Source organism: Aythya fuligula, chromosome 4 (genome assembly GCF_009819795.1).
Source record: "Aythya fuligula isolate bAytFul2 chromosome 4, bAytFul2.pri, whole genome shotgun sequence".
NCBI classification, from domain to species: domain Eukaryota; kingdom Metazoa; phylum Chordata; class Aves; order Anseriformes; family Anatidae; genus Aythya; species Aythya fuligula.
In genome coordinates, this window is record NC_045562.1 from 32,252,101 (window position 1) to 32,272,443 (window position 20,343).

Sequence of the window (20,343 nt, forward strand, 5' to 3'; positions counted from 1 at the left end):
AATAATAAATAGCTCATTTCCTATGTTAGCATTTCAACTGTTGCAAGCAGGCAAAGTAAACAAAAATTCAGCCCTTGTAATTGAAGCTGCCTCTTGCTCAGCGCTGTTGATAGTGCCTTGTCAACTTGCATTTATTGATTGTGGCTCTGGAAAGGAGTACCCTTGTGAAGAAAGGTAAGTTTAATGCTTGGTGGTTTTCTGCAAACCTCTAAAGTCTTTATTTTTCTGGGTGTCAGTTTTTCAAGATTTGAAATAATCTTACTTTTTTTTTTTTGTCACAATTGCTATCACAATTTGAAGACACTTATGATGCGTTTTAACTCTGGTTAAATTGCTTTTATCACGACTGATAGGTTATAGTATCAATTTTTATTAAACACATGGTAAGGATAGATTAATTAAATTCAGTCCTGATCCTTCAGTCATTGACCTATAGACTTAAAATCGGTCGTAAGTCTAGCTGTGGGAGGCTGAGTGTGTGCATAAATGTTTGCTGTATCGATAGCTACAAATGTTTGTTGAACTTCTTAGTGACATAATTCTGTTGCCTCAGAACAAAAATGATTGTCAGTTTTTCATTGTTAATAAAAAAGTACCGGGAGCTTTTTATTAGTCTAAGCTTGCATTTATTTATTTGGAGGAGCACAAATTTGATTTCTGAAGAGCAGGATTTTCAAGTACTCTTAGGTCACTTAAGAGCACAAATTCCATTGACTTCCTACTGTTGGGGGACTGGAACTGAAATGAAACAGGGGATTAATTTTGAAACTTAAGCAAACCAAAAAGTGCAGTTGATCACAAATACCAGGCAGCGTATTGTGTTGTGGAGGAAGCCTCATTTTTGTGTGAATCTTTTGAAGCTTAAATGAACATCTGACCGGAAAATTCTCTTGAAAGACTTGGTCAGGGGCAATTAGCAAAACGAGGATTGATAACTTAATTAGGAAAACATTATAATTATTTTTAATAACTTAGAGAAGTCATGTTTGTTTACTTGTCAGGACAATATACGATAACCCTTGTGCAACTCTTTCTAGAGTCTGCCTTTGCAGTAGTTACTGTGCTGCTGTTTTCTTTGCTGATACTCCATAGTGGTGCAATAGCACTCAAAAGACTCCTAAGTTTTTCACTTAAAGCTCTTCTTGGACTTTGAAGATGGCTGAAATTTTACAATTAAGTAAAATTACCTGTCCAGTTTTGCAAAGAAAGGTAATGGTAGTTTGTTTGCTTCTTGACTACTCATTGATTAATGTTTTGTTTGGCAGTAGCTAGGAGGGCTGCAAAACTTGTTGTTTCGCTCTTGTTCCAGCTATCTGTTGTCTTTGTGCCTTATCAGGCTGCTTGACGACTGTTTAATTGAAAAGTTTTACAGGCTATTGAAGTGTTATTGTTAGAATAAGCACTTAATTCCAGAAGGAGGGTATAATCTCATGGCTTGCTATGGAGACTCACAGTGTAGGGGGAGGGATGCTATCGCTGTTCTAGATATCAGTCGTTTGTTTTATAAATACAGGCTATTTTTTTTTTTTTCTGAATAGCAGAGGACAGAACCTTGGTGAATTGTAAGTATCTCTGTGTGGACAAATATTTTACTGTCATTCTGTTACAAGAACTTTAGCTGAGAATTCAAATGCTACATTCAGGGAAACAATTGGGAATCTTGTCCCTGAGAAATTGCAGCAGCAAGGGTGAAACTGAAGGGTGAAATTTTCACTTGGATAGACCTGTGTACTAAAACTGGTAGTTTAGCGTTATGCCTGACAAAAAGAAGCAGGTGAGAAATGATGGTAGAAGAATGACTTGAATTTGCTTCTACACTGACTTGCCACTAGGACAGTGGGGATTGTGTTGTTTTCTATATGAGTAATATGGTGTATATAGGGACTTTTTCCCATGCCATATCTTGTTTTGCTTTATTATCTGCATTATTGTTCTATACTGCTGCAATACTTGCATTTCACTGCTGGTAAAATGTGTTTCACTGATACTAAATATAGTGGTTTTGAAGAATTATCTGTCCTGCTTTTTGCTTAGCTGATGGTGACTAGATGGAAAGTTGCTTTTTTGGCCCAGGCTCTGATTAGAGAACAATGGAGCTGACTTGTTAATGAAGCAAGTTTAGAAATTGTGAGTAATGGGGGACGCTTCACTTTCATTCTCTCAAGGATTGCTGATATTGTGCTGCTGAGTTTATTAGGGCAAAACACTGATCTTGCTTGGAAAAAGTTTGTTGCCATAGTCATGCTACAGCTGGCTCTGGAGAACAGTAAAAATCTCTGAGCACCAGGGAAGAAAGTTCAAACTTGGCTTCGGTTTAATTGAAAGCGAGGAGCACAAGTGTTTGCAGCATTTTGGTCTTTGCTCACTGCAGCTTTTCCCATGTCTGCTGTTCGTGAAATCCAAATAAATCCTCGGATCCCAAACTGAGCGCATCCCTTGTCTGATTCTTCTTTCACTCCAGAATTACTGCACTCTTGTTGACTTAGAGTAGGTTGTCAGTATTAGCAGGCAGCTTTAAATAAATCATTAATATGAGAAATTTGGAGGTTTTGGTGTTGTACATTGACCAAGAACCCTAAACTTGTTTGTTTGTGAAAAGGCATGAAACTTTGCACTGCAATTCCTGTCTTTTCAAAAGTTAGCGCTGAGGGGTTTTTTATCAGCAGCTCGAGGAAGTGGAGAAGTTAACAGATTTTAGAACTTCTGAGTTCGTGATTTTTTTTTTCCTTTTTATAAGAAAAAGCATAGTTAAATGCATTCTATGAGGTTTCTGATGTTTCATAGACTAACAAAAGGTTGCTTTATTAGTAGCTTTAATGAACAAATCGCTTTATTGGCTTAGACATACTGGTTGCTTTGTCGGTCCTAACAGCTATGGGTTCTTGTTTCAATTCACCATTGTGCTGGAGTAGAGAAGTGATAGCCATTGACCTTCTGTTAAAGCACAATAAAAAGTTTTTTGTGAAGAAGGAAAGTGTGCAGGGAAAAATAAGAAAGCAGTTCTCTGACTTCAGTTGAGCAACGTAAAAACCAAGAGACAGTGTACCCCTCCTGTGCTTTTTCTTGCTAGGTGGCTCAGTACAGTGAGCCACCTGAAACAAGAAAACATGAGACCGATTTTCTGAAGACTGCTTTTCTTGGAACCTGTGTGTAAAGTAGGAAGGTACTTGTATTGTAGCTGTAAGGAAGCATATGGAGTAGATATTTGCTTAGTCCAGAATAGAATGTGTGTTGACTTTGAAAAAACCTTTCTTTTTAAATATTGATTGCCTGGTTTGTTTCAATAAGTAGTTAACACGCATGACTTAACCATAGCCTTTGATTGAATTAAGTGACCATACTTTATTTCTTGAATTATTTTCTAAGAATTTGGTTAAATGAGCAAATAGTATTTTTCCTGGCTGCATGGATGAGACAAAGATGAGATTTGTTAGGTTCTTAGAGCTTGTGTTAAAGGCAATTATTTCTTGAAGTTGATGTCTGTGTACTGAAAGGCTGCTAAATCAGGTGGGATGACATTAAGAATGAGCTCGGGGACTACAAAGCTATCAGATTGCTTTAGAAACATTTTACTTGTAAAACATGATCATCTTTCTGTATCTTGAACAATATTGTTCTCATTGAATCTGGGGATTCAGGTAGATTTGCCATATATATTTACATTATGTCACACGTGAAGTTAGAATGGTTAAAGCATTAGGAACTTTCCTAATAAATGCAACTTTACAAGGGTTGTTTATTGCTCTCTGCAATACATATATTTCTTTGGGGTGGGAAAGTACAGTGCAGATGAGAGATGCTGTAACCGAGTGGTTTCTGGCATGCAGGTTTGCTCTGGGGCACTTGCTGTTTGGGAGCAGCTGCTGGGATGCATTTTATGGTATCGTTCTGCTTTGAGTTTTGTTGTAGGGATCCTGTTGTATGGTTGGTGGTTATGACCTGTCCGTAGTGGTGTCCCTGTTTGTATTACAATACACAGGTTGAATTACTGTTTTTCTTACAGAGCAGTTTCATGTCCTAATCCATTCTTAATTCATCAGGGAAGGAAGTTTTCCCTAAGGCCATTTCTTTGAGAAAGAATGTGTCAAGCAGTGAAGTTGTCCTTGTGTAAATGTATCTAGATGTCATTTTTGAGGCAGTTTGTTCCCGGTGAGCTTGTTATTGAAGTTAGGAAGGAGACTGAGGAAGAAGCACAGTGAGTGTGTTCAGCCTGTGCACCACTGACTGCTTGGAGAGGAGCTGGCTTGCCATGCTCTGGTTAGCTTGGTGCTGTTTAGAGGAAGTAACTTCTGGCTGTGTGTTTTCTGCTGAATCTTGTAGCGTGAAAAGGTTATTAATGTAAAACTTGCATGTTTTTGCAGGAAGGTAACGTTAAGCAGGAAAAAACACTTTGCTTCTGCTTTCCATGAGGAAAACAAGTGGATTTTTTCACTGTTACTAGCATGTAGTGCCTCCTTTCCTAAGTATTTTGTTTACTGCCTTCTTCAGTTTTCGTCTTTGCTGTTGTTCTGCATGCAGAAAAGGAGGTTTGTTTTGCTCTCTAGTGCGTTTCGTGTATTCTTTTCTCAGTGCAATCTCCCTATCTCCTGGTTGCATCTCTTTTCTCTTTGCCTCTGCTTACCCAGCTCTGCCCTCCCACACTTGTTTTACATTTTAATGTTTCAGTAGTTTTATGTATTTTCAAAACACTTGTGTTTTCTCTGTGATCCTAAAAATTCACTTTAGTGAGCCCTGATTTTTGAAGGAGCTACCTCTTCAGAGGCTGTGTTAGCACCTCCATCTGGCAGATACTCACTGATGGTCCTCGGCAGCTCAGCTTGCCACTGGATCTCTACCTCAGCTCCCCCCAATGTACACAGTTGAAAGGTTACATGGCCAAAGAATTGTTTAGAATAAATTAAGGTATATGAGTTTTTTCTTACTATAATGGGTACTAGAAGAATTCTGTAGAATTAGTCAACTCCAAATTGAGTTTGGAGGCTGCAGTTGGCTAAACATGATTCATATTCATCAGTTCTTAAATGTCCAAGTATCATTGTGAGTAATGGAATGGAAGAGGTTGTGTGGCTTTGAATAATGCCTTTTAATCCTTCCTCCTACTGCATGGAAGCTTGTTTTTGAATAGGTTGCTGTCGGGAACTGGTTTTGAGGTTGTGTTGATCTTATGATGCCTGTGGACAATTTGTAACTTGAGTATGTGATTGCAACTGATGCTAGCTGTGTATGTCAAAGCAAAGTGGTACTTCTGATGCAGTTTTCACTGGAAAGATAGTTTAAGTAGAAATAAAGAAACAAACCCTATTTGCAGAGTTTTGGCTGTACAGAACTTTACTGCAGTTAGCTTAATAATTATATATTTCTTCATTGGCATCAACCTGCTAAACACCCATCTCAAATGACAAACGGCAGCCTGGAAACTACACATATTGAAGAAAGAAGACAACTAACACATGTAGGTGGCTGCTGGTTTTAAAACAACATACAATAAAACGTGTGCGGTTTGGCCCTTAGCTACTAGACCGTGTGCAAGAAGGGGTGGGAGCGCAGTTGTTATTCATCTTGCGCAACAGAAAGACCTATAGCTGCAACGACTGCTCCTTTGGAGGAATAAGCTGACGTCTTTGAATGTTATGTAAAAACTTGCTGTGAGAGAAGTCCCTGTAATCATTCTACCTTGGAATTTATACGGAAAATGATTAAGTATTAGCAGCCATACTGGAAAATGTATGTTGAAGAAACTTAGCTCTGACTCTCTCCCCTAGCTTTTTAATAATCATCTACTTTCAAGTTCATTATCAGAGCCAAAATTTTTGCAGGCAACCTTGCATCAAGTAGTAGTGGGCCCTGCAGAGCAACAGATGCAAAGCTTGCCAGTGAATCTTCACCATCCTGTGGTAAATATTTACTCTCCTCCCCACTAAAATCAACAAAATGTGTGGGTCTTACATATTCACACACCAGAATGTAATGCACTCGATACAGTGCACTTCTTGTGGAAGTAAAGGGAGGGGAAGCAAATAACTGCTAAGCACCAGACTGAATTCATGTCTACAAATGGGAAGAGACCTAATAACCCTGTTCTTGCAGGCAAGCAGTGCATCAAGATGAACTAACTGCATAGTCAGTTTAACCAAGGTCAGCCTAAAGAAGCCTTCAGAAGACACATTTGAGAAGTCATATTTATTTAAAATACAGAGTTCTGCTGTCATGGGCTCAGGAGTGTTTTTGTGACATGTCATGTACTCTTCCACTCCTCTAACTCCTGGTACATTTCAGGTAAATATTAATTGCTTTCTTTGCCCTCCTTTAACAAGAAAGGCATTTCAGTTTTTCCCATTTTCCTTCAAAAAAAATCCCTTAACTCTGTCGGTTATCAACTACCTCATTCTCATTAGCATAGCCCAGATGCAAACAGAGCGTATGTTCTCATCTTGAAGTTAGTTCTGAAGGTTGTTTTTCACTTCTTGAGTTCGGGAGGTTTTCTATGCTTGATTGCTTGAGCTATTATCAATTTGACTACTGAAGTTTATTTTTTTTTTTTCTTCATAGTGTTTTGAATACTGTTCTCCTGACTGAGGTTTTTGCCTTAGAAAGCTCAATTTTATTTAATTTGAGAAGGATGTTAATCTGCCCTTGCAATGTTCGTGTTCCCTAGCTGAGAGTTTAGTTCTGTGTTAAATGAATCTCTGGCTCATTCAGTTTTCCTAGAGTCGTCCTCACTAATCACAAGTTATTTTTAACTCATGTAGCTGCCTTTTTTTTTCCTGTCAGTCCTTTGGGAGTGGAGATATGCACAGAGCAGTGCCATGATAGCTGGGAGAACTGGATTTTTTGTTCCTAGCTTCTGCCATTGACTTCTCTGAGCTTGTCTTACTTAAGAGCATATTGCCCCCTTTTTTTTTGGTGTGCATTATCTTCTGTAAAGTAGGAGTATGTAGCCACATCTGTAAAATACTTACAGGTCGTCGGGTAAATGCTGCTCTGAGTATTCACGTTTGTTGCAGGGTTTTGCAGCCCATGGTGATAATTTAATAACAACATGGTTTTATTTCTCTGTGGAAAAGAAGCAACAGCACAAGTTCAGCACATGGGATTCAAATGGCAGTCTGTAACTTGTATAACGTTATGAAGGTAATGTGGCCAATAATACGTGTACAGCTATTCATTGTTTAGTGGGAGCTGTGACTTGAAGTAAGTTGCGGCTAGTTTTGCTGGACATGAGATGTTTTGATGAAAACGGTGGTTACATTAATTGCTTTAATGTTTGTGGGAGTGTTTTAGCAGGTACCAAACTTTTGTCCTGTTTGCCTTGTTGAAAGCCCTCTTAGTGAAGAAACACAGTGTTTTCCTGTGAAGGACAGAGTATCTGAGGCAGACCCACAGCTCCAAGTGGAAAGCTACTCTGCTTAATGGTTCACAACTTACGTTTTTTCACTCTCATGGAAACGGCTTACTGCTATAGTTGCTGCATTAATCCATAATCCAATAAAGGGGATTTATTGGAGGGGTTGAAGGCAGAGAGAAGAAAAGGAATGTCTTTATAGTGCACTGTGAGCAATAGTTAGGGTAAAAATAAGATAGAGCCTTTGAGTTGCTCCATGTTTGCCTTTCTCCACGTGTTTCCTCGTGAAAGACTTGCACACTTAGTTTCACAGCAGCATTTTGAGGTGCAAATACATCCCTTCCCTTGCTCCTCAAGGGAAAGACCACATCAAGAACCCCAGCAGTCTCCCCTGTCCCTCCCAGGCTGTTCTTCCTAGCTGAACTAACAAGTTCAGCTGCCACAAGTACAGGGATAACCAGGGCACTACTTCAATCTATACAACTGGTCTGCATGCTGCATTAAATATCACATGCTAAATGAATGCTGACCCTTCAGCTTTGGTAAGAACAACGTCAGTTCCAGCATACAGCTCTACTGCACTATAGCTATCACTCCTCTAATAACACATGCAAATGTATAGCTTCAGGGCTCTTCTGAAATTACCCATTGTATGCGTATGTCTCATATTGAAGCTCCTGCTTAACTCGTATGTAGTAAAATGCTTGAATTAAAGCTGCTCCTGTCTGTAGAGAGCTCACACGAATGGCTTGTACCTGTAGCTGAAGGGATGGCAGACTCTGCATGTGGATTTTCATATCTTGAAAGCCAAAACTAGAAAGAGGAATGCATTGATACTTACTGACATTGATAAATATTTACTGAAAGCTCAGTGGCAGTCTGGTTCCTCCAAGGCTATGCTGACGTGGGTTACTACAAGTTTTCGTGCTGTTACGTTATTGCCAGAATTGCCCACTTTTTCCCTCAAAGCAAACTGAGACCTCGATGTAGCTGCTTCTGAGAGTGTTGGTGCTTCGTAGAAACCAAATGCAGGATCTTCAAACAACGTTAGTTGTTGTTGCTGGGGCTTGAAAGGTACAATTACGTGACTCAATCTCTGGAAAGCAAGCTGTTTGGAATTTCTGAATCTAAATGTCAGGTACAGCACCTTTTATTCCTTTCTCTCTCTTCTGATGTGAAGGCTTTGCCTATAATTTGTAAGCAGCTTGCAAAGAGCTCTGAAGAAACTTTCTCCAAATGCTCAGCCTTTTGAGAAAAGATAATGTTAGTGCTTACCTTTCTTTTGAAGATGGGTTGACTTCTAAGAGCTGCTAAATGCCCTGTCTGGATCTTGTAAATCACTGTCTGTAGGAGACTATTCACCCTTGATTTGAAAATGTCGCTCATTTCCCATGTCTGAAATTAGTTTCAGAAAACAGACAAGATGGCATACTAATTTTTAAAGCTTGAAAATTTGTCGTGTGAGAATTACCATTTAATGAGCTCGTGTTTTACTCTGATTTCCAGTGTACAGTTTGGAGATGAATAATGATACTGTGCTCTTGAGGGCAGATATAGAAGTCTAGGAATAATTTGGCTCTCAGATACATACATATGTTCCTGTGGGGCAAATTAATTGGGAAGAATTACTGAACAGGATTAAACTAAGACATGTGAATTATAGGCCTAAGCTTAGGCATCTGCCGTCATGGGATACAATGGAAGCCTTAATTTGTCTACAAAATGCCCTAGCCTGTGGGCTGCAGAGAAGTCTGTGAGCATCACGAGAGTGTAACCTGTGAACTGGTTGTTGCCTGTCTGCAGCTGGCAACAGGAGACAGGAAAAGCTGCTGTGAGCATCCAGGAGATCTTGAACCAAGGTGAGGAGGAGAGGCAGAAAACTTCTCTAGCAATCATGTCTTAGTTGGAGTTTGTGTTTTAGGTAGTAGTAAAAGGCACAGGGAGCTTGATGCATCCCTCCAGGTCAGCGAGGGCAAATCCTGTGTTCTGGCCTGCAGCTCTTCATTCCTCTCTTTGCTGGCTGTGGACTTAGTAATAAGGTTTGGCCAATGCAGTAGTTCTCCTTGAGCCTGAGAGAAAACAGCACTTCATATGAAATCGGAAAAGACTGTCGATGTTCCCATTCCAGTCTTTGTTACCAGCTCTAATTATTAACATCCACTTTGATCCAAAATTCCTGAAAAGCAAGAGGAATATTCAGCAGTCTCGTTTCCTCCTTCAAAATAAAGACAAAACTAATAGTTGAAAAATTTGGCTCTGAATCTCCAGCTGAATCCAAGGTCATCTTGACAGACACTACTATCGAACAGTTCCTTCTGTTCTTGTCACCTTGGATGTATAACGGTACTGTTGCGAAAATACTTCTGGCATATCATTAAGATTTTACAGTGTGTTTGGATTTTGGGGTCAGATGATCCGAAAAGTATGCAGCTGAGATCTTAGGCTCACTTTATTTTTTTAAACTCTGTCAGCAGCGTTGCACTTTAAAATACATCTATTTATGACAGAATTCTACGCAAATTCTTTAACCTATGGTACGTTAATTTTCTTCAACTCCCGATACAGAATTAAGCAACCAAAAAAGCTGCCTGTGCTCACAACCTAGCTTTGCTCTGTTGAGGGTTAGGTACTGTGCCGTGTTTGTATGATGCTGTCTTGCTGAAACTGTCAACTGCGATATTGGTAATGGGAAGAGTACACTGGAGGAGCTTTGTAAAACTTCATCCATGTTCTAGTTTATTGTCCATCTATCTTAAAGATTTGCAATAGTCACCTTACAGGCTTTTGTAAACACTCTGAATATTGCATTATGCTGTTCTCCAATCTCTTCCCTGTTCTAGTATATGCCACTAGTGAAGTAAGTTGATAAGAAGCAATGTAGTGAGATTATGGAAGAAAAAGAAAACAACAACAAATGCACTTTTTTTTTTTTTTTTTTGTAGACATGAAGAAATCCTAGGTTCTGAAGTCATTTAGTCTGCTTTTCTCTTTTCTCTCTTCAGGTTTGAATTGATGTTTCCACTGAGCTGTGATTATTCAAATTAGATCTTTGGAACATAAAAATATGTTTATTTTGTTTCAGGAGACCATTGCTCTGAACTTGGCAACTTCTATAAAGTTTTACAATCCTTTGCTTCTTTAAAGAGTGTGGTTGATCTCAGCTTCTAGAAGTCGGGGAGCAGCCACTGCCTCTGTCTTTGCTGAACAAGATTTTACATCCAAGTCTAATGGCTCCATTCTGAGATGTCGTTGAGGGCAGGAAGGCAGGAGGAGAGTTGTAGGGAAGAAACGAGGACTAAGCATTGTCAGGTTTGCCTTCTCCAGAGCGAAGGGTGAGGATTTGAAATCGTGTATGACTGCAGCTCCTCCCAGTGGCAGGTCTTTCACTGTTACTATTAGCTGATAAGGATGCCAGACCGAGTGGTGCTCTGAGAAACACCCGCATCCCCACTGCATCCCTACTGCCCGCATTTTTAGAGGTGGGAAGGGGACACTTAATGCCTGAGTGGTAGGATCGGTAATAAGGGCCTGACTGTGCATCTGTAGCAGCCCACTGGACAGAGAGACTGCCAGAAACACCAATAATGTGCTCCCTTGTTCAACATCACTTCATGCTGTCTCAGTACAGGCTTGAAAAATAGTGTGTCTCCACAAATAGAGAAACTACTGTTGTTGTCTAGCACAAGCAGTCACCCTGATTCCTCCTGCAGAAAATCTGAGATTCGTATTCTATCCACATAGTTAAACCTCTCATCCGAGCTCTCATCATCTGGCATTGTGATTGCTGCAGCAGCCTTTTATCAGGCCTTTACAGATGCAGTCTTGCTCTTGCTGTTAAGTCAGGCTATTGCTGCATGCTGATTTTCTTTTCCGTGTATATCAAGGCATTTCCTAAACGTTAAGGCAATGCTTTCAGGCATCAGTGTAGGAGACGCCATGCCTGTTGGTACCAACTCTTCTTGGCTCTACGATGATCTATGTAACTTTGAAATATTTTCTGTGCTGTTGGTTGTGTATTTATAATGCTTATGTGTGACATGGTATGAACATGCAGTGCTTTATACTGGTAAAAATTGCACAGAAATTTTGGAAATCATTTACTCACAAGACCTTCTCTTGCATTTCTAATTACATAGTTGAATTTGTTGAATGCTATTCCAGTTCTGCTTATGGTATCCCTCTTTCTGATGTCCTTAACTGGTAAGCATCTAGGTGGGTTGACAGACCTGCAATGCAAAGTGCAAACCTCTACCACATCCTTGGAGGTTCTCAAGACCTGACTGGACAAAATCCTGAGTGACCTGATTGGAATTCACTATTGACTGTCATTTGAGTAGAAGGTTGCATTAGAGATTTCCTGCGATCCCTTAAGTCTGAACTAACCTGTTTTTTCTTCTTTTTTGGTGGGCAGAATGAAAATCTGGCTCAATAGTCAGCAGTAAAGGCCAAATGCTGGAGGAGTAATCAAATGGAGAGTCGAGTGCCCAGCTTCCACTGACTCCTGTCAGTGTGCTGGAGTGCCAAACAAGTGTATCAGAAACATCCTGTGTCTTCCTGTTTTTAGCTTGGTGTCAAGTGCTAGGATGTGCTTCAGTGCACGTGCAAAGCAGCAGGAGACGTCCTCTGGCTTTGTGAGTATGTACATAGCCCATACTCTGTGGAGTCTATACAACTTTGTGGCTTGAGCATCATTAGTGATGTGTACAACACATTGATAGCCTCTTAAATCATACTGGCTTCATCTTTACGTAGCTGCTTAACTACATGAAACAAATGCTCTGTATGCTTTATTAGAAATTTTGTCTTTCTATTTTGGCAGTCACTATCAGTTGTTATTAAAATATTAAGACCAGTGTAGTTCACTTGATAAGATTTTTAAAAGGTCTTTCATTTGTCTGTGGTAAAAAAGCGGTGACGCTTCAGTATGTGGTATTAGGATTTTAGTTAATGAGATATTATCAACTGACATTTAGAGAAAGTAGTATTTATTTCTATAGTGATTTCCTCATTTTCACAGGTGAAAAATCAAACATCAGTCTGTATACCAGTGCATATATGTTAATATGTTGTTTCACTGTGTGGGATAATTGACACTCTTTTTCTGATCCTCCTTTGAGTTTCATGGAGTCATCAGGTGACTTGAATTAGGAGGGATTTTGGAGTTCATCTAGCCTGGACCCACACTCACAGCAGGACCAGCTTAGATGGAGTGAAAAGTTTTGAGCATCTCCAATGATAGACATGCCACTAGATGGTTCTGCTTCAGTATTTGACTGCCTGTGATAGGAAACTTGATTACCAGGGTGAGAAGTCAGAATTTGTTGTAGGCTTTGTCCATAGCCCATCGCTATGTGCCTCCAAGAGGAATCTGCTGAAAGACCATATCTGTGGCATAAATTGTCGCTTTGTTACACAGAGTTCAAGTCTCTCTGCTCTTCCCTGACAGTACAAGGTCCTGGACATATGAAAGTACCTGAAAATGTTCCTAGTCAATTCCTTTTAAGACATGAAAATTAATACATTGGGCCTCCTGTAACAAATGATATAAATTTGAGCACTGGTACAATATAATCTGTTTCGGTGCAAATTACTGTAGGAAGATGTTTATCTGTACAGCAGGTGCCTTTCTAAGGTACACTTATTTGGGATTTGTGATATATGGAGAGATGTTTGTCTTAAGTAAAGCTGAAGCAGGGTAAAATTATGGTGAAATGTTCTTTCCTCTGTCTGCTGTTGGAGCTAGTCGTTCATTATTTCTGAATCTATATGAGATATTTACTATGTCTATGCTACCTAATACAAAGGAGGCTGAACTCCAAAAACTTTGGGATTTTGGTTCTGCAGAAGATCTAAGTTGTGGAAGGGAGCACAGACGCCTCCCATCCTTTCCTAAGCTGCCAGGCAGGAGTTACTTGCACAATGCTTAGCTGCCCTCCTGGAAGATGCCTGAATCATTAGCCTCTGGTAGTTAATGAATGAGCTTCTGGAGGGACGGTTCGGCCATGGATCGTGTTCCCTTCTTGCACGATCCCCTTGCAGCCCATGTGCCTTCGTGTGTCCGTCCACTCTGATCTATGCTTGGACCTTTTTGTGCGCCTGCTTTGTTTGGTATGTGGGCTGTGTGCATTGTAAACTTTGTCAGCAAAAAACTTTGCAGCAAAATGAAGGTAACTTCAGAGTGTGTCGATTACTTCCGAGAGATATTTCATATTAATCAATTTATGACGAGCTGACATGTTTAAACCTCAACTAGGAGGTGCAAAGGTCAAGTGGCAAAGCAAAACCTTTTCTGCTCCATTGTCTCTGGTTTCGCTTGTAAAGTATCTATCTTTCAAGTGTTTAACACCATTTTTTCTCAGTATTAGAAGAGGAAGAAGTCTTTTTTTTTTTTTTTTGGGGGGGGGGTGAGGCAGAATAGATCTGGGACAGTCATTCTAAAAATGATTTTTTAAATTTGTTTCTGATGGTTGCTTTAGGTAGTTCAAGCAATTCTTGATTAATCAGATTATTTTTCTCTGGAATGCCATGTTAAATTACCTTCCTGAGTAACCTTCCCTATTCAAATCTTGGGCTGGGTGCATTTTAAGCAATTAAATGAAACTACTTTTTCTAACCTATTATCCACAGAAGGATCTGTGTTTTTCTTTTTCTTTTTTTTTTTTTTTTTTTTTTTTTCCCTAGCAAATGAATTAGGTAGCAGTTGCAAATTAGAATTTTGTTCCTTTAACACTTAACACAAATTACTTACTGAGGACCTACAGGACAGATGGCGAGGGACACATCAGGGAGTGTAGTGATAATACAAGGGGTAGGAGTTCAAATCTAAACGAGGGGAGACTGAGATACTAGGAAGAAGTTCTTTACAATGGGGGTGGTGAGGCCCTGGCACAGGTTGCCCAGAGAAGCTGTGGAAGCCCCATCCCTGGAGGTGTTCAAGGGCAGGCTGGATGGGGCTTCGGGCAGCCTGGTCTGGTGGGAGGTGTCCCTGCCCATGGATAGCCTTTAAGATCCCTATAGGGATCCTATAGTTATCCTTCCCCTATAGGAACCTTAATTTGTAACTCCATGTTCTTTGTTTTCCTTTTATCCTTGGGGAACTCCAAGCACGTTTCCAAGGAGAATTTGTGCCTGTTCCATTTTGTTCCAGAGTTGGATATCAGGCAAAATGTTCCTTAGCTGTCAAAATCTTTCTGTAAGAAAACTCAGTGGCTAGTGGCTGAATGTAATAGCCTTCCTTTCCTTCTTTAATGTGTTGCCATCGATCTCTGCAAAGAGTTCTTCTGTTTCTGCCTGACCGAGGAGGATGGCTTGCCTTCCGTGAGATAAAGCTGAGGAGCAGTTGTCATTGCCCCAACATGAAAGAACAGAGCCATCTTTACAATGGCCACGGCTGTCTGCTTGCAGGGATGACAAAAGAAGGCCTTTCACAGGATAGCTTATGCATTAAACTTGTGTGAGACTGGCTGCTGGGTTGGCCTTAAATGAGGCACGTAATGATATTACAGAACATAGCTGTCTGTGTCGCGGACTGAGCTACTGATGAAGCAGCTCCTCAACCGTTGCAGTTTAGAGTCAGGCATTTCTGAAGTAATTTGGTTTCTGTGCACAAAACACAGGAATACTTACAAACCTAACTTAAGTTGTCCCGTGAACAGAATTTAAGTGTATATGCTGGTTTGCCAGCTACTGGAGGATTATGAAATATTTAGCTGAATACAAGCTTTAGTAGAAAATGAGTCTTTAGGGAAAAAAAAATAAGGGAATTGATTCCTTAAACTTGGGTGAACTTTTTTTGCTTGTGTGAAATTGTAGAATAAAAGTAAAATCTTACAATTAAACTTTAAAAAATAGAATTACAGACATTGTTTATATCTAGAACTGCTAACACAATGCTTTCTGCTCCTCACTGACACTAATATTTTGGATAATGGCTTCAGCATGTGACTGGTTGACAAGTTAGGCTTGTCAGATGTCTTATTTATATTGAATATGCAGGGATTTAAATAGTGAGTAATAAAAAGTGGATAAGAATATAACCTGTATTTGCAGAAAAGAGAGAGCTAACAAAATATGATTTGGAAATCCGGAAGATGGCATGAAGAGTTGCTGAAGAACTTATCAGTGTATGCTTATGTACAATGGAAACACTGAAGATATTTCAATTAGAAACCAAAACAACTCCAGAAAACAACGTGGGAGAACTTGTACTGGTGTCTTGTTGATTTAGAACTTTGTGACTGAGAAATTCACTGCCGTGTGCCAAGACTGTATGTTTTTTCTGCCAGTTTAAAAGCTTGGTGCCTCAGAGGCTTACAATTATTTATTTAAAACATTCATGCTGTGATGTGAGAGAGACATGGGATATACTAGGGCTCCTGAGGAGCGGATGCAGTGTGTTGTGATAGCAGCTGTGATGGTATAGAAGAATGAGAGTGTGAGGTGTAGGAGCGGGATGAAGGCTAATATCCCTTATTGCACCAGCTGACAAAAGGGAAAAAATGCTTCCTAGTACATGAATTCTTAAGTGTAAATAGTGAATGGTAAATTAATTACACTGATTAATCAACTGCAGCATTTAATTTAAATGAAGCTGATATGGTTGTGGTATGACAAACAAAAAAAAGCATGAGCAAACATGGAATTAACCTTGCCTGTGTCCTTAAGCATCCTATTAATGATAATACTGCAAATGAAGTAAGAAGAGGTTTGTGTTTGAATGGAGACTACACAAAAGGGAAGAAAATGAAGGGTTCTCTACTATTTTATATCAAAAAAAAAAAGTGTTAGTTCTGTCTCCTTCTCATCCATGCCCAAGTATCAGGCATCTTTTACTGGTTCTTTTGCTCTTCGATCTAGGACAGGCAGTGGTTGTCACTGAGGGCTCTCATGTATACCTGTATAGGAGTAAGTTCATCTTGGTGTTGCTGTAGGGAGGAAGAAGTACTTCCTGAAGTCAAAAACAATTAAATTCTATGTATTGTAAAGTTATGCTTTGTGAATTGAATATTCTGGGATCAAGAATGTTCAGGACTGGAGAGGAACTGAATACTTTCTCCTAACTAGAAAAGCTGTTTAAAGGCACGTATCATGAATTTCACAACATCCTTGTATACATATTTCTGTTCCCATGTAATCGTTTTAACTTACGTGACTTTGTGCAGCTTGCTTCATCTGCACCAGCTGCTTCAGGGGCCATGGAAAGACACGTATGCAGAACTGGGCTCCGAGCTTGTGACCTCGACACTTAGCTGCTCTTGCACATCCTGATGTCAATTAGTTTCTTAACATCTGAAAAAATACGCGCCTTAAAACATGAGAGCTAGTCATCATTCAGTACTAAAAATCTGTTTTGTTAATATATAAATGAAGTGTGTTTGGGATATTACACTGACAGCTCATTGTCCTTTACTTTTAAGTCATGGGTTCAAAGTCACCTCTTCTGCCCTGTAGCATCTGGGTCTGCTTGCAGATCAAATGCAAAGGCAACTGTAGGTGATTCAACAGGTGGAGTGCTCTGAAGGTTTTCAGGCAGCATCTTAGAGAGCATCCATCTCAAGCTCCCTCAGCACGCTTATTGCTGCAGGTCTCTGCTCAGTTCTGAGCACTTTTTTTTTTTTTTTTTTTTTTTTTTTTGTCAGTCTGGCTCCTTAGTGTCAAAACCTTCTTTTCCCTCTATCCCTTGTCCACCTTTGTTTTGTTGACAAAGTCATATTGAAATAGCACTGTGATAAAGGTTGGTGATCTTATATGTGGCCTTCTTTCTTTTCCTGGGTTATTTTCCAGCCAAATCAGTTTTCCTGTTCTTCCCAGTGCGACTATGTGAACAATTACACCTCTATTCTCCTCTGTATGGGAGGTGTGGGGTTTGAAACATGTATCCTGGCATAAGCAGCACTGCTTCTCAGAGTGACGCTAATGTTAGGCTATCGTTTTTGACTATAGGCAGTTCTAAAGAGCTAAATTCTTCCTGTATCTGCCTGGTTTTTGGATATTTGAACAAGTGAGAGGAATGGATTTAAATGCCTAGTGTGGCCAAGGAGGCATGGAAGAAAGTACTAGAAGACATGTTAAGGAATTTGGTATATAAATACAGAGTGGCTTTGTAGGTTGTTTCTTGCTATTAAACCCCATTTAAGAACTGACATGTTGTATATTTTTGTGAATGGATTTTGCGCTCCATCTTTATGTGGATTTTTTTACTACCTCTTTTTTTTTGTTAGGAGGCTGATGAAAATTTGACTTATTTGCATTGAGTTAAGTTCAGCTTTGGATTTTTGTTTTGTTTTTAGAGTTGATGTTCACTTAATCTTGGTTGCTCTGCTGTTTAAGGAAATGTGAAGTACTCTGTAGGAAGTGCAACTTGCAAAATGCTCACCGGCTGACAGCTGTGGATTACTTTTTTTTTTTTTTTTTTTTTTTTTGCTGGAGGGCATAGATTTCCTTCTAGGATTACCAGATTGATGATCTCATATGAAAAAAAGTGAACAGGCAAGACGCTTCTCTCATTCTACTCTATTCTATTTCTATTCTACTCTATTTCTTCACCAGAAAGGTAACAGGCTCATGGAACATAATTGTGTGTTGTTATGAGCTTCTATGTAAATTAAAAATAGCTTCTTAAACTTTCATAACCTTTTGGTGTTAAGCTAGCATTTTTCCCCATGACTCACTCACACAGACTGTTTTAACTATAGATGTGGGTCAGATTGTGCAGGGAGATCTGGACCGTGACCTCCAATGGGGTAATGAAAATGCATTTGGCAGCGGATAAGGACTTCAGAATATTTCAAAAGGTAATATTGGTAGTAAATACTTGGTCTTAATATAAGCCTCTAGATGGAGGGTGAGGCTTGAGTGGAGAACCAGGGCAAAAAATGTGTGTTATTTGATAATGGCTATGCTAACATTGTAAGCTTTCATTTGAAGTGGCCAGTCATCTGTGTTTTCTGTGTCTTAAACATAATGAAGGCCGATCCACTTGTTTCCTGCAGCCTGGAGAGCAGCAAGGATTAGAATAGCTTCATTGTTGCGGCTCTTGAGTTAACACGAAACACAGTGGGAATGTTGATCTTTATAAGACTCTTCTTGTCCTTCTCTCTTCAACTTTGAAATTGGTCTGCAAGGTTTCTTATTTGAAATGCTCAGATCGGGAAGTGAAGGACTGCTTTCCTTGTGCATGAGTTCTTGTGTGTGTTTCGGTGTGGTGGTCTGCTTTGCTTCTGGCAATTTCAGGTATTTTCAAAAAAATATTGCTGAGAAACTGAGTTTCCTAAAACTGGCTTCTGTCTGCCGCTCTGTGAAGGCCTAGATTAAATTTATTAATGAGATTAAGCAAGCTTTAGAAAGAGTTTAGGGATTCGCTCTGACTTAAGCATTATTCAGACCAAAAAGGATGACAGGTCTGGTGTTATGGTGTGATTTGTGACTTGTGTGCATGATGATTTTGGTGTTGAAGAACTGACCATATCACCCTGCCCTGCGGTGACAGCCATGCATCTAGGTGGACGAGATGAGATGGAGCTTTTCTTGGCAGCAGGGAGGGAAGGGGCCACAGCCTCCCCTGCGCACTGTGTGAGGGGACTGGGATCAGATGGGGAGTTTTGGCAAGGTTGCTTGTGTTGATCCCACATAAAAGGGTTAAAAACTAGCACTTAGGAGTTATGTTGTGGCCTTGCCAAGTCTGAAGTGCCGCAGGAACTGTCTGGCTATTATCCTGTACTTGTGGAAAAATGACCACCCTCTCGGCGGCTACGGCGTGACAGCTCAGAGAGCTAGGCTGTCCCTGTCCTCTCCTCCCTCAGTGCTAATGGAAATGGGTGGCTCTGAAATTGGCAGCACCATGATTAGCTGTGTGCTGCTTCTGTGCTGTCAGAGGGCAAGGCTTCGTAGCAGCATCCCTCTTTCCATAAAGCATCAGTGCTCTTGTTACACTGTTTTAGGATTTTTGTCAATTGTCTTTGTTTGGAGAAGAGCGGCAACTCCATAATGAAGTCACCTTTAGAAAAAAGCACCAAGCATAAATTGATAGCATTTCCTTCTTAAAGCAGCAGACGCCCTGAAACAAGACCTCTGAAAGAGAAATATTGAGTACCTGAGGAAAATGTTAACTGTTTCTGTGCTGTTGGCAGCCAGCTGTTTATCCCAACTTGCTTCCCGGAGCTCCAGAGGAGAAAGACCACTTGCTGTTAACAGACCACTGTGGTATCTTGGAAAGCTCTCAGTGCTTATGAGGTAACATGTTAGCATACTGAAAGCGAGTAGGTAATATACAGTAATGTGAATTTATTTTATAATCCACTTGAAGGATTACTGACTTCTTGTATTCAATTGTTGTATAATCTCCAGCTGTTTTTCTGGGCTATGTATCTAAAAAAAATAAATAAGTCCTGTCCAGATGGTTTTCAGGGAGGAGGGAAGAGGCGAGAAGAGAAGGGGAAGTGGCAACTACTCAGTAAACCCCTAAGTGCGTTTGGGAGGATGGGCAGAGAGGAGCAGCTCCTGGGCAGATGTCCCCGTGTCTGGCTGTAGCAGCACCAGGCCTAATTTGGTGTGATGGCTGCTGCGGCCTGTGCTCATGACTCAAATGTAGGCTTGCTATCTAATGCCAGGAACCACACTGTCTATCAACAGCACTACTTAAGCTAAGTGACTTAGCTCCCAAGCCAAATTATGAAATCTTTTCTCCTTAAGCCTGCTAGGATAGACATCCAGAAATCTGATGCTGGCTTGTCTCCTGCTCTCACAGGAAACACCCTCACAAGCCCGGCACTGATTACCCTCATCAGACTACTCTCAGTGAGTTTTCTCTCATTTAGGTGGAAGATGGTAGAAAAGACTTCCTTCTGTCTTAGCAGATGCTGGGAATTGTTCAAGGTACATGATTTTAACTTAGTCCTGTGAAGTGTAGGGAAGTTTGCTAGGGGAACATGACCTCTGGCTGTGGGACTTGCTCAGCCCTCACTGAAAACAATAAAAGTAGTTTATCCTTTTTTACTTTTTGG

General features: G+C 40.1%; 2 protein-coding genes across 2 annotated transcripts in view; both read left to right on the forward strand.

The window, feature by feature from the left end:
- TMEM154 (transmembrane protein 154) overlaps window positions 1-10,350 on the forward strand; it is a 49,986-nt gene extending 39,636 nt beyond the window's left edge. The window contains exons 6-8 of the mRNA XM_032186247.1: window positions 9,146-9,201; window positions 10,183-10,199; window positions 10,345-10,350. Coding sequence (XP_032042138.1) covers window positions 9,146-9,201; window positions 10,183-10,199; window positions 10,345-10,350 — 79 coding nt within the window. The remainder of the gene's footprint in view (window positions 1-9,145; window positions 9,202-10,182; window positions 10,200-10,344) is intronic.
- Window positions 1-20,343, forward strand: part of FBXW7 (F-box and WD repeat domain containing 7) — a 162,023-nt gene that overhangs the window by 10,614 nt on the left and 131,066 nt on the right. The window lies entirely within an intron of this gene.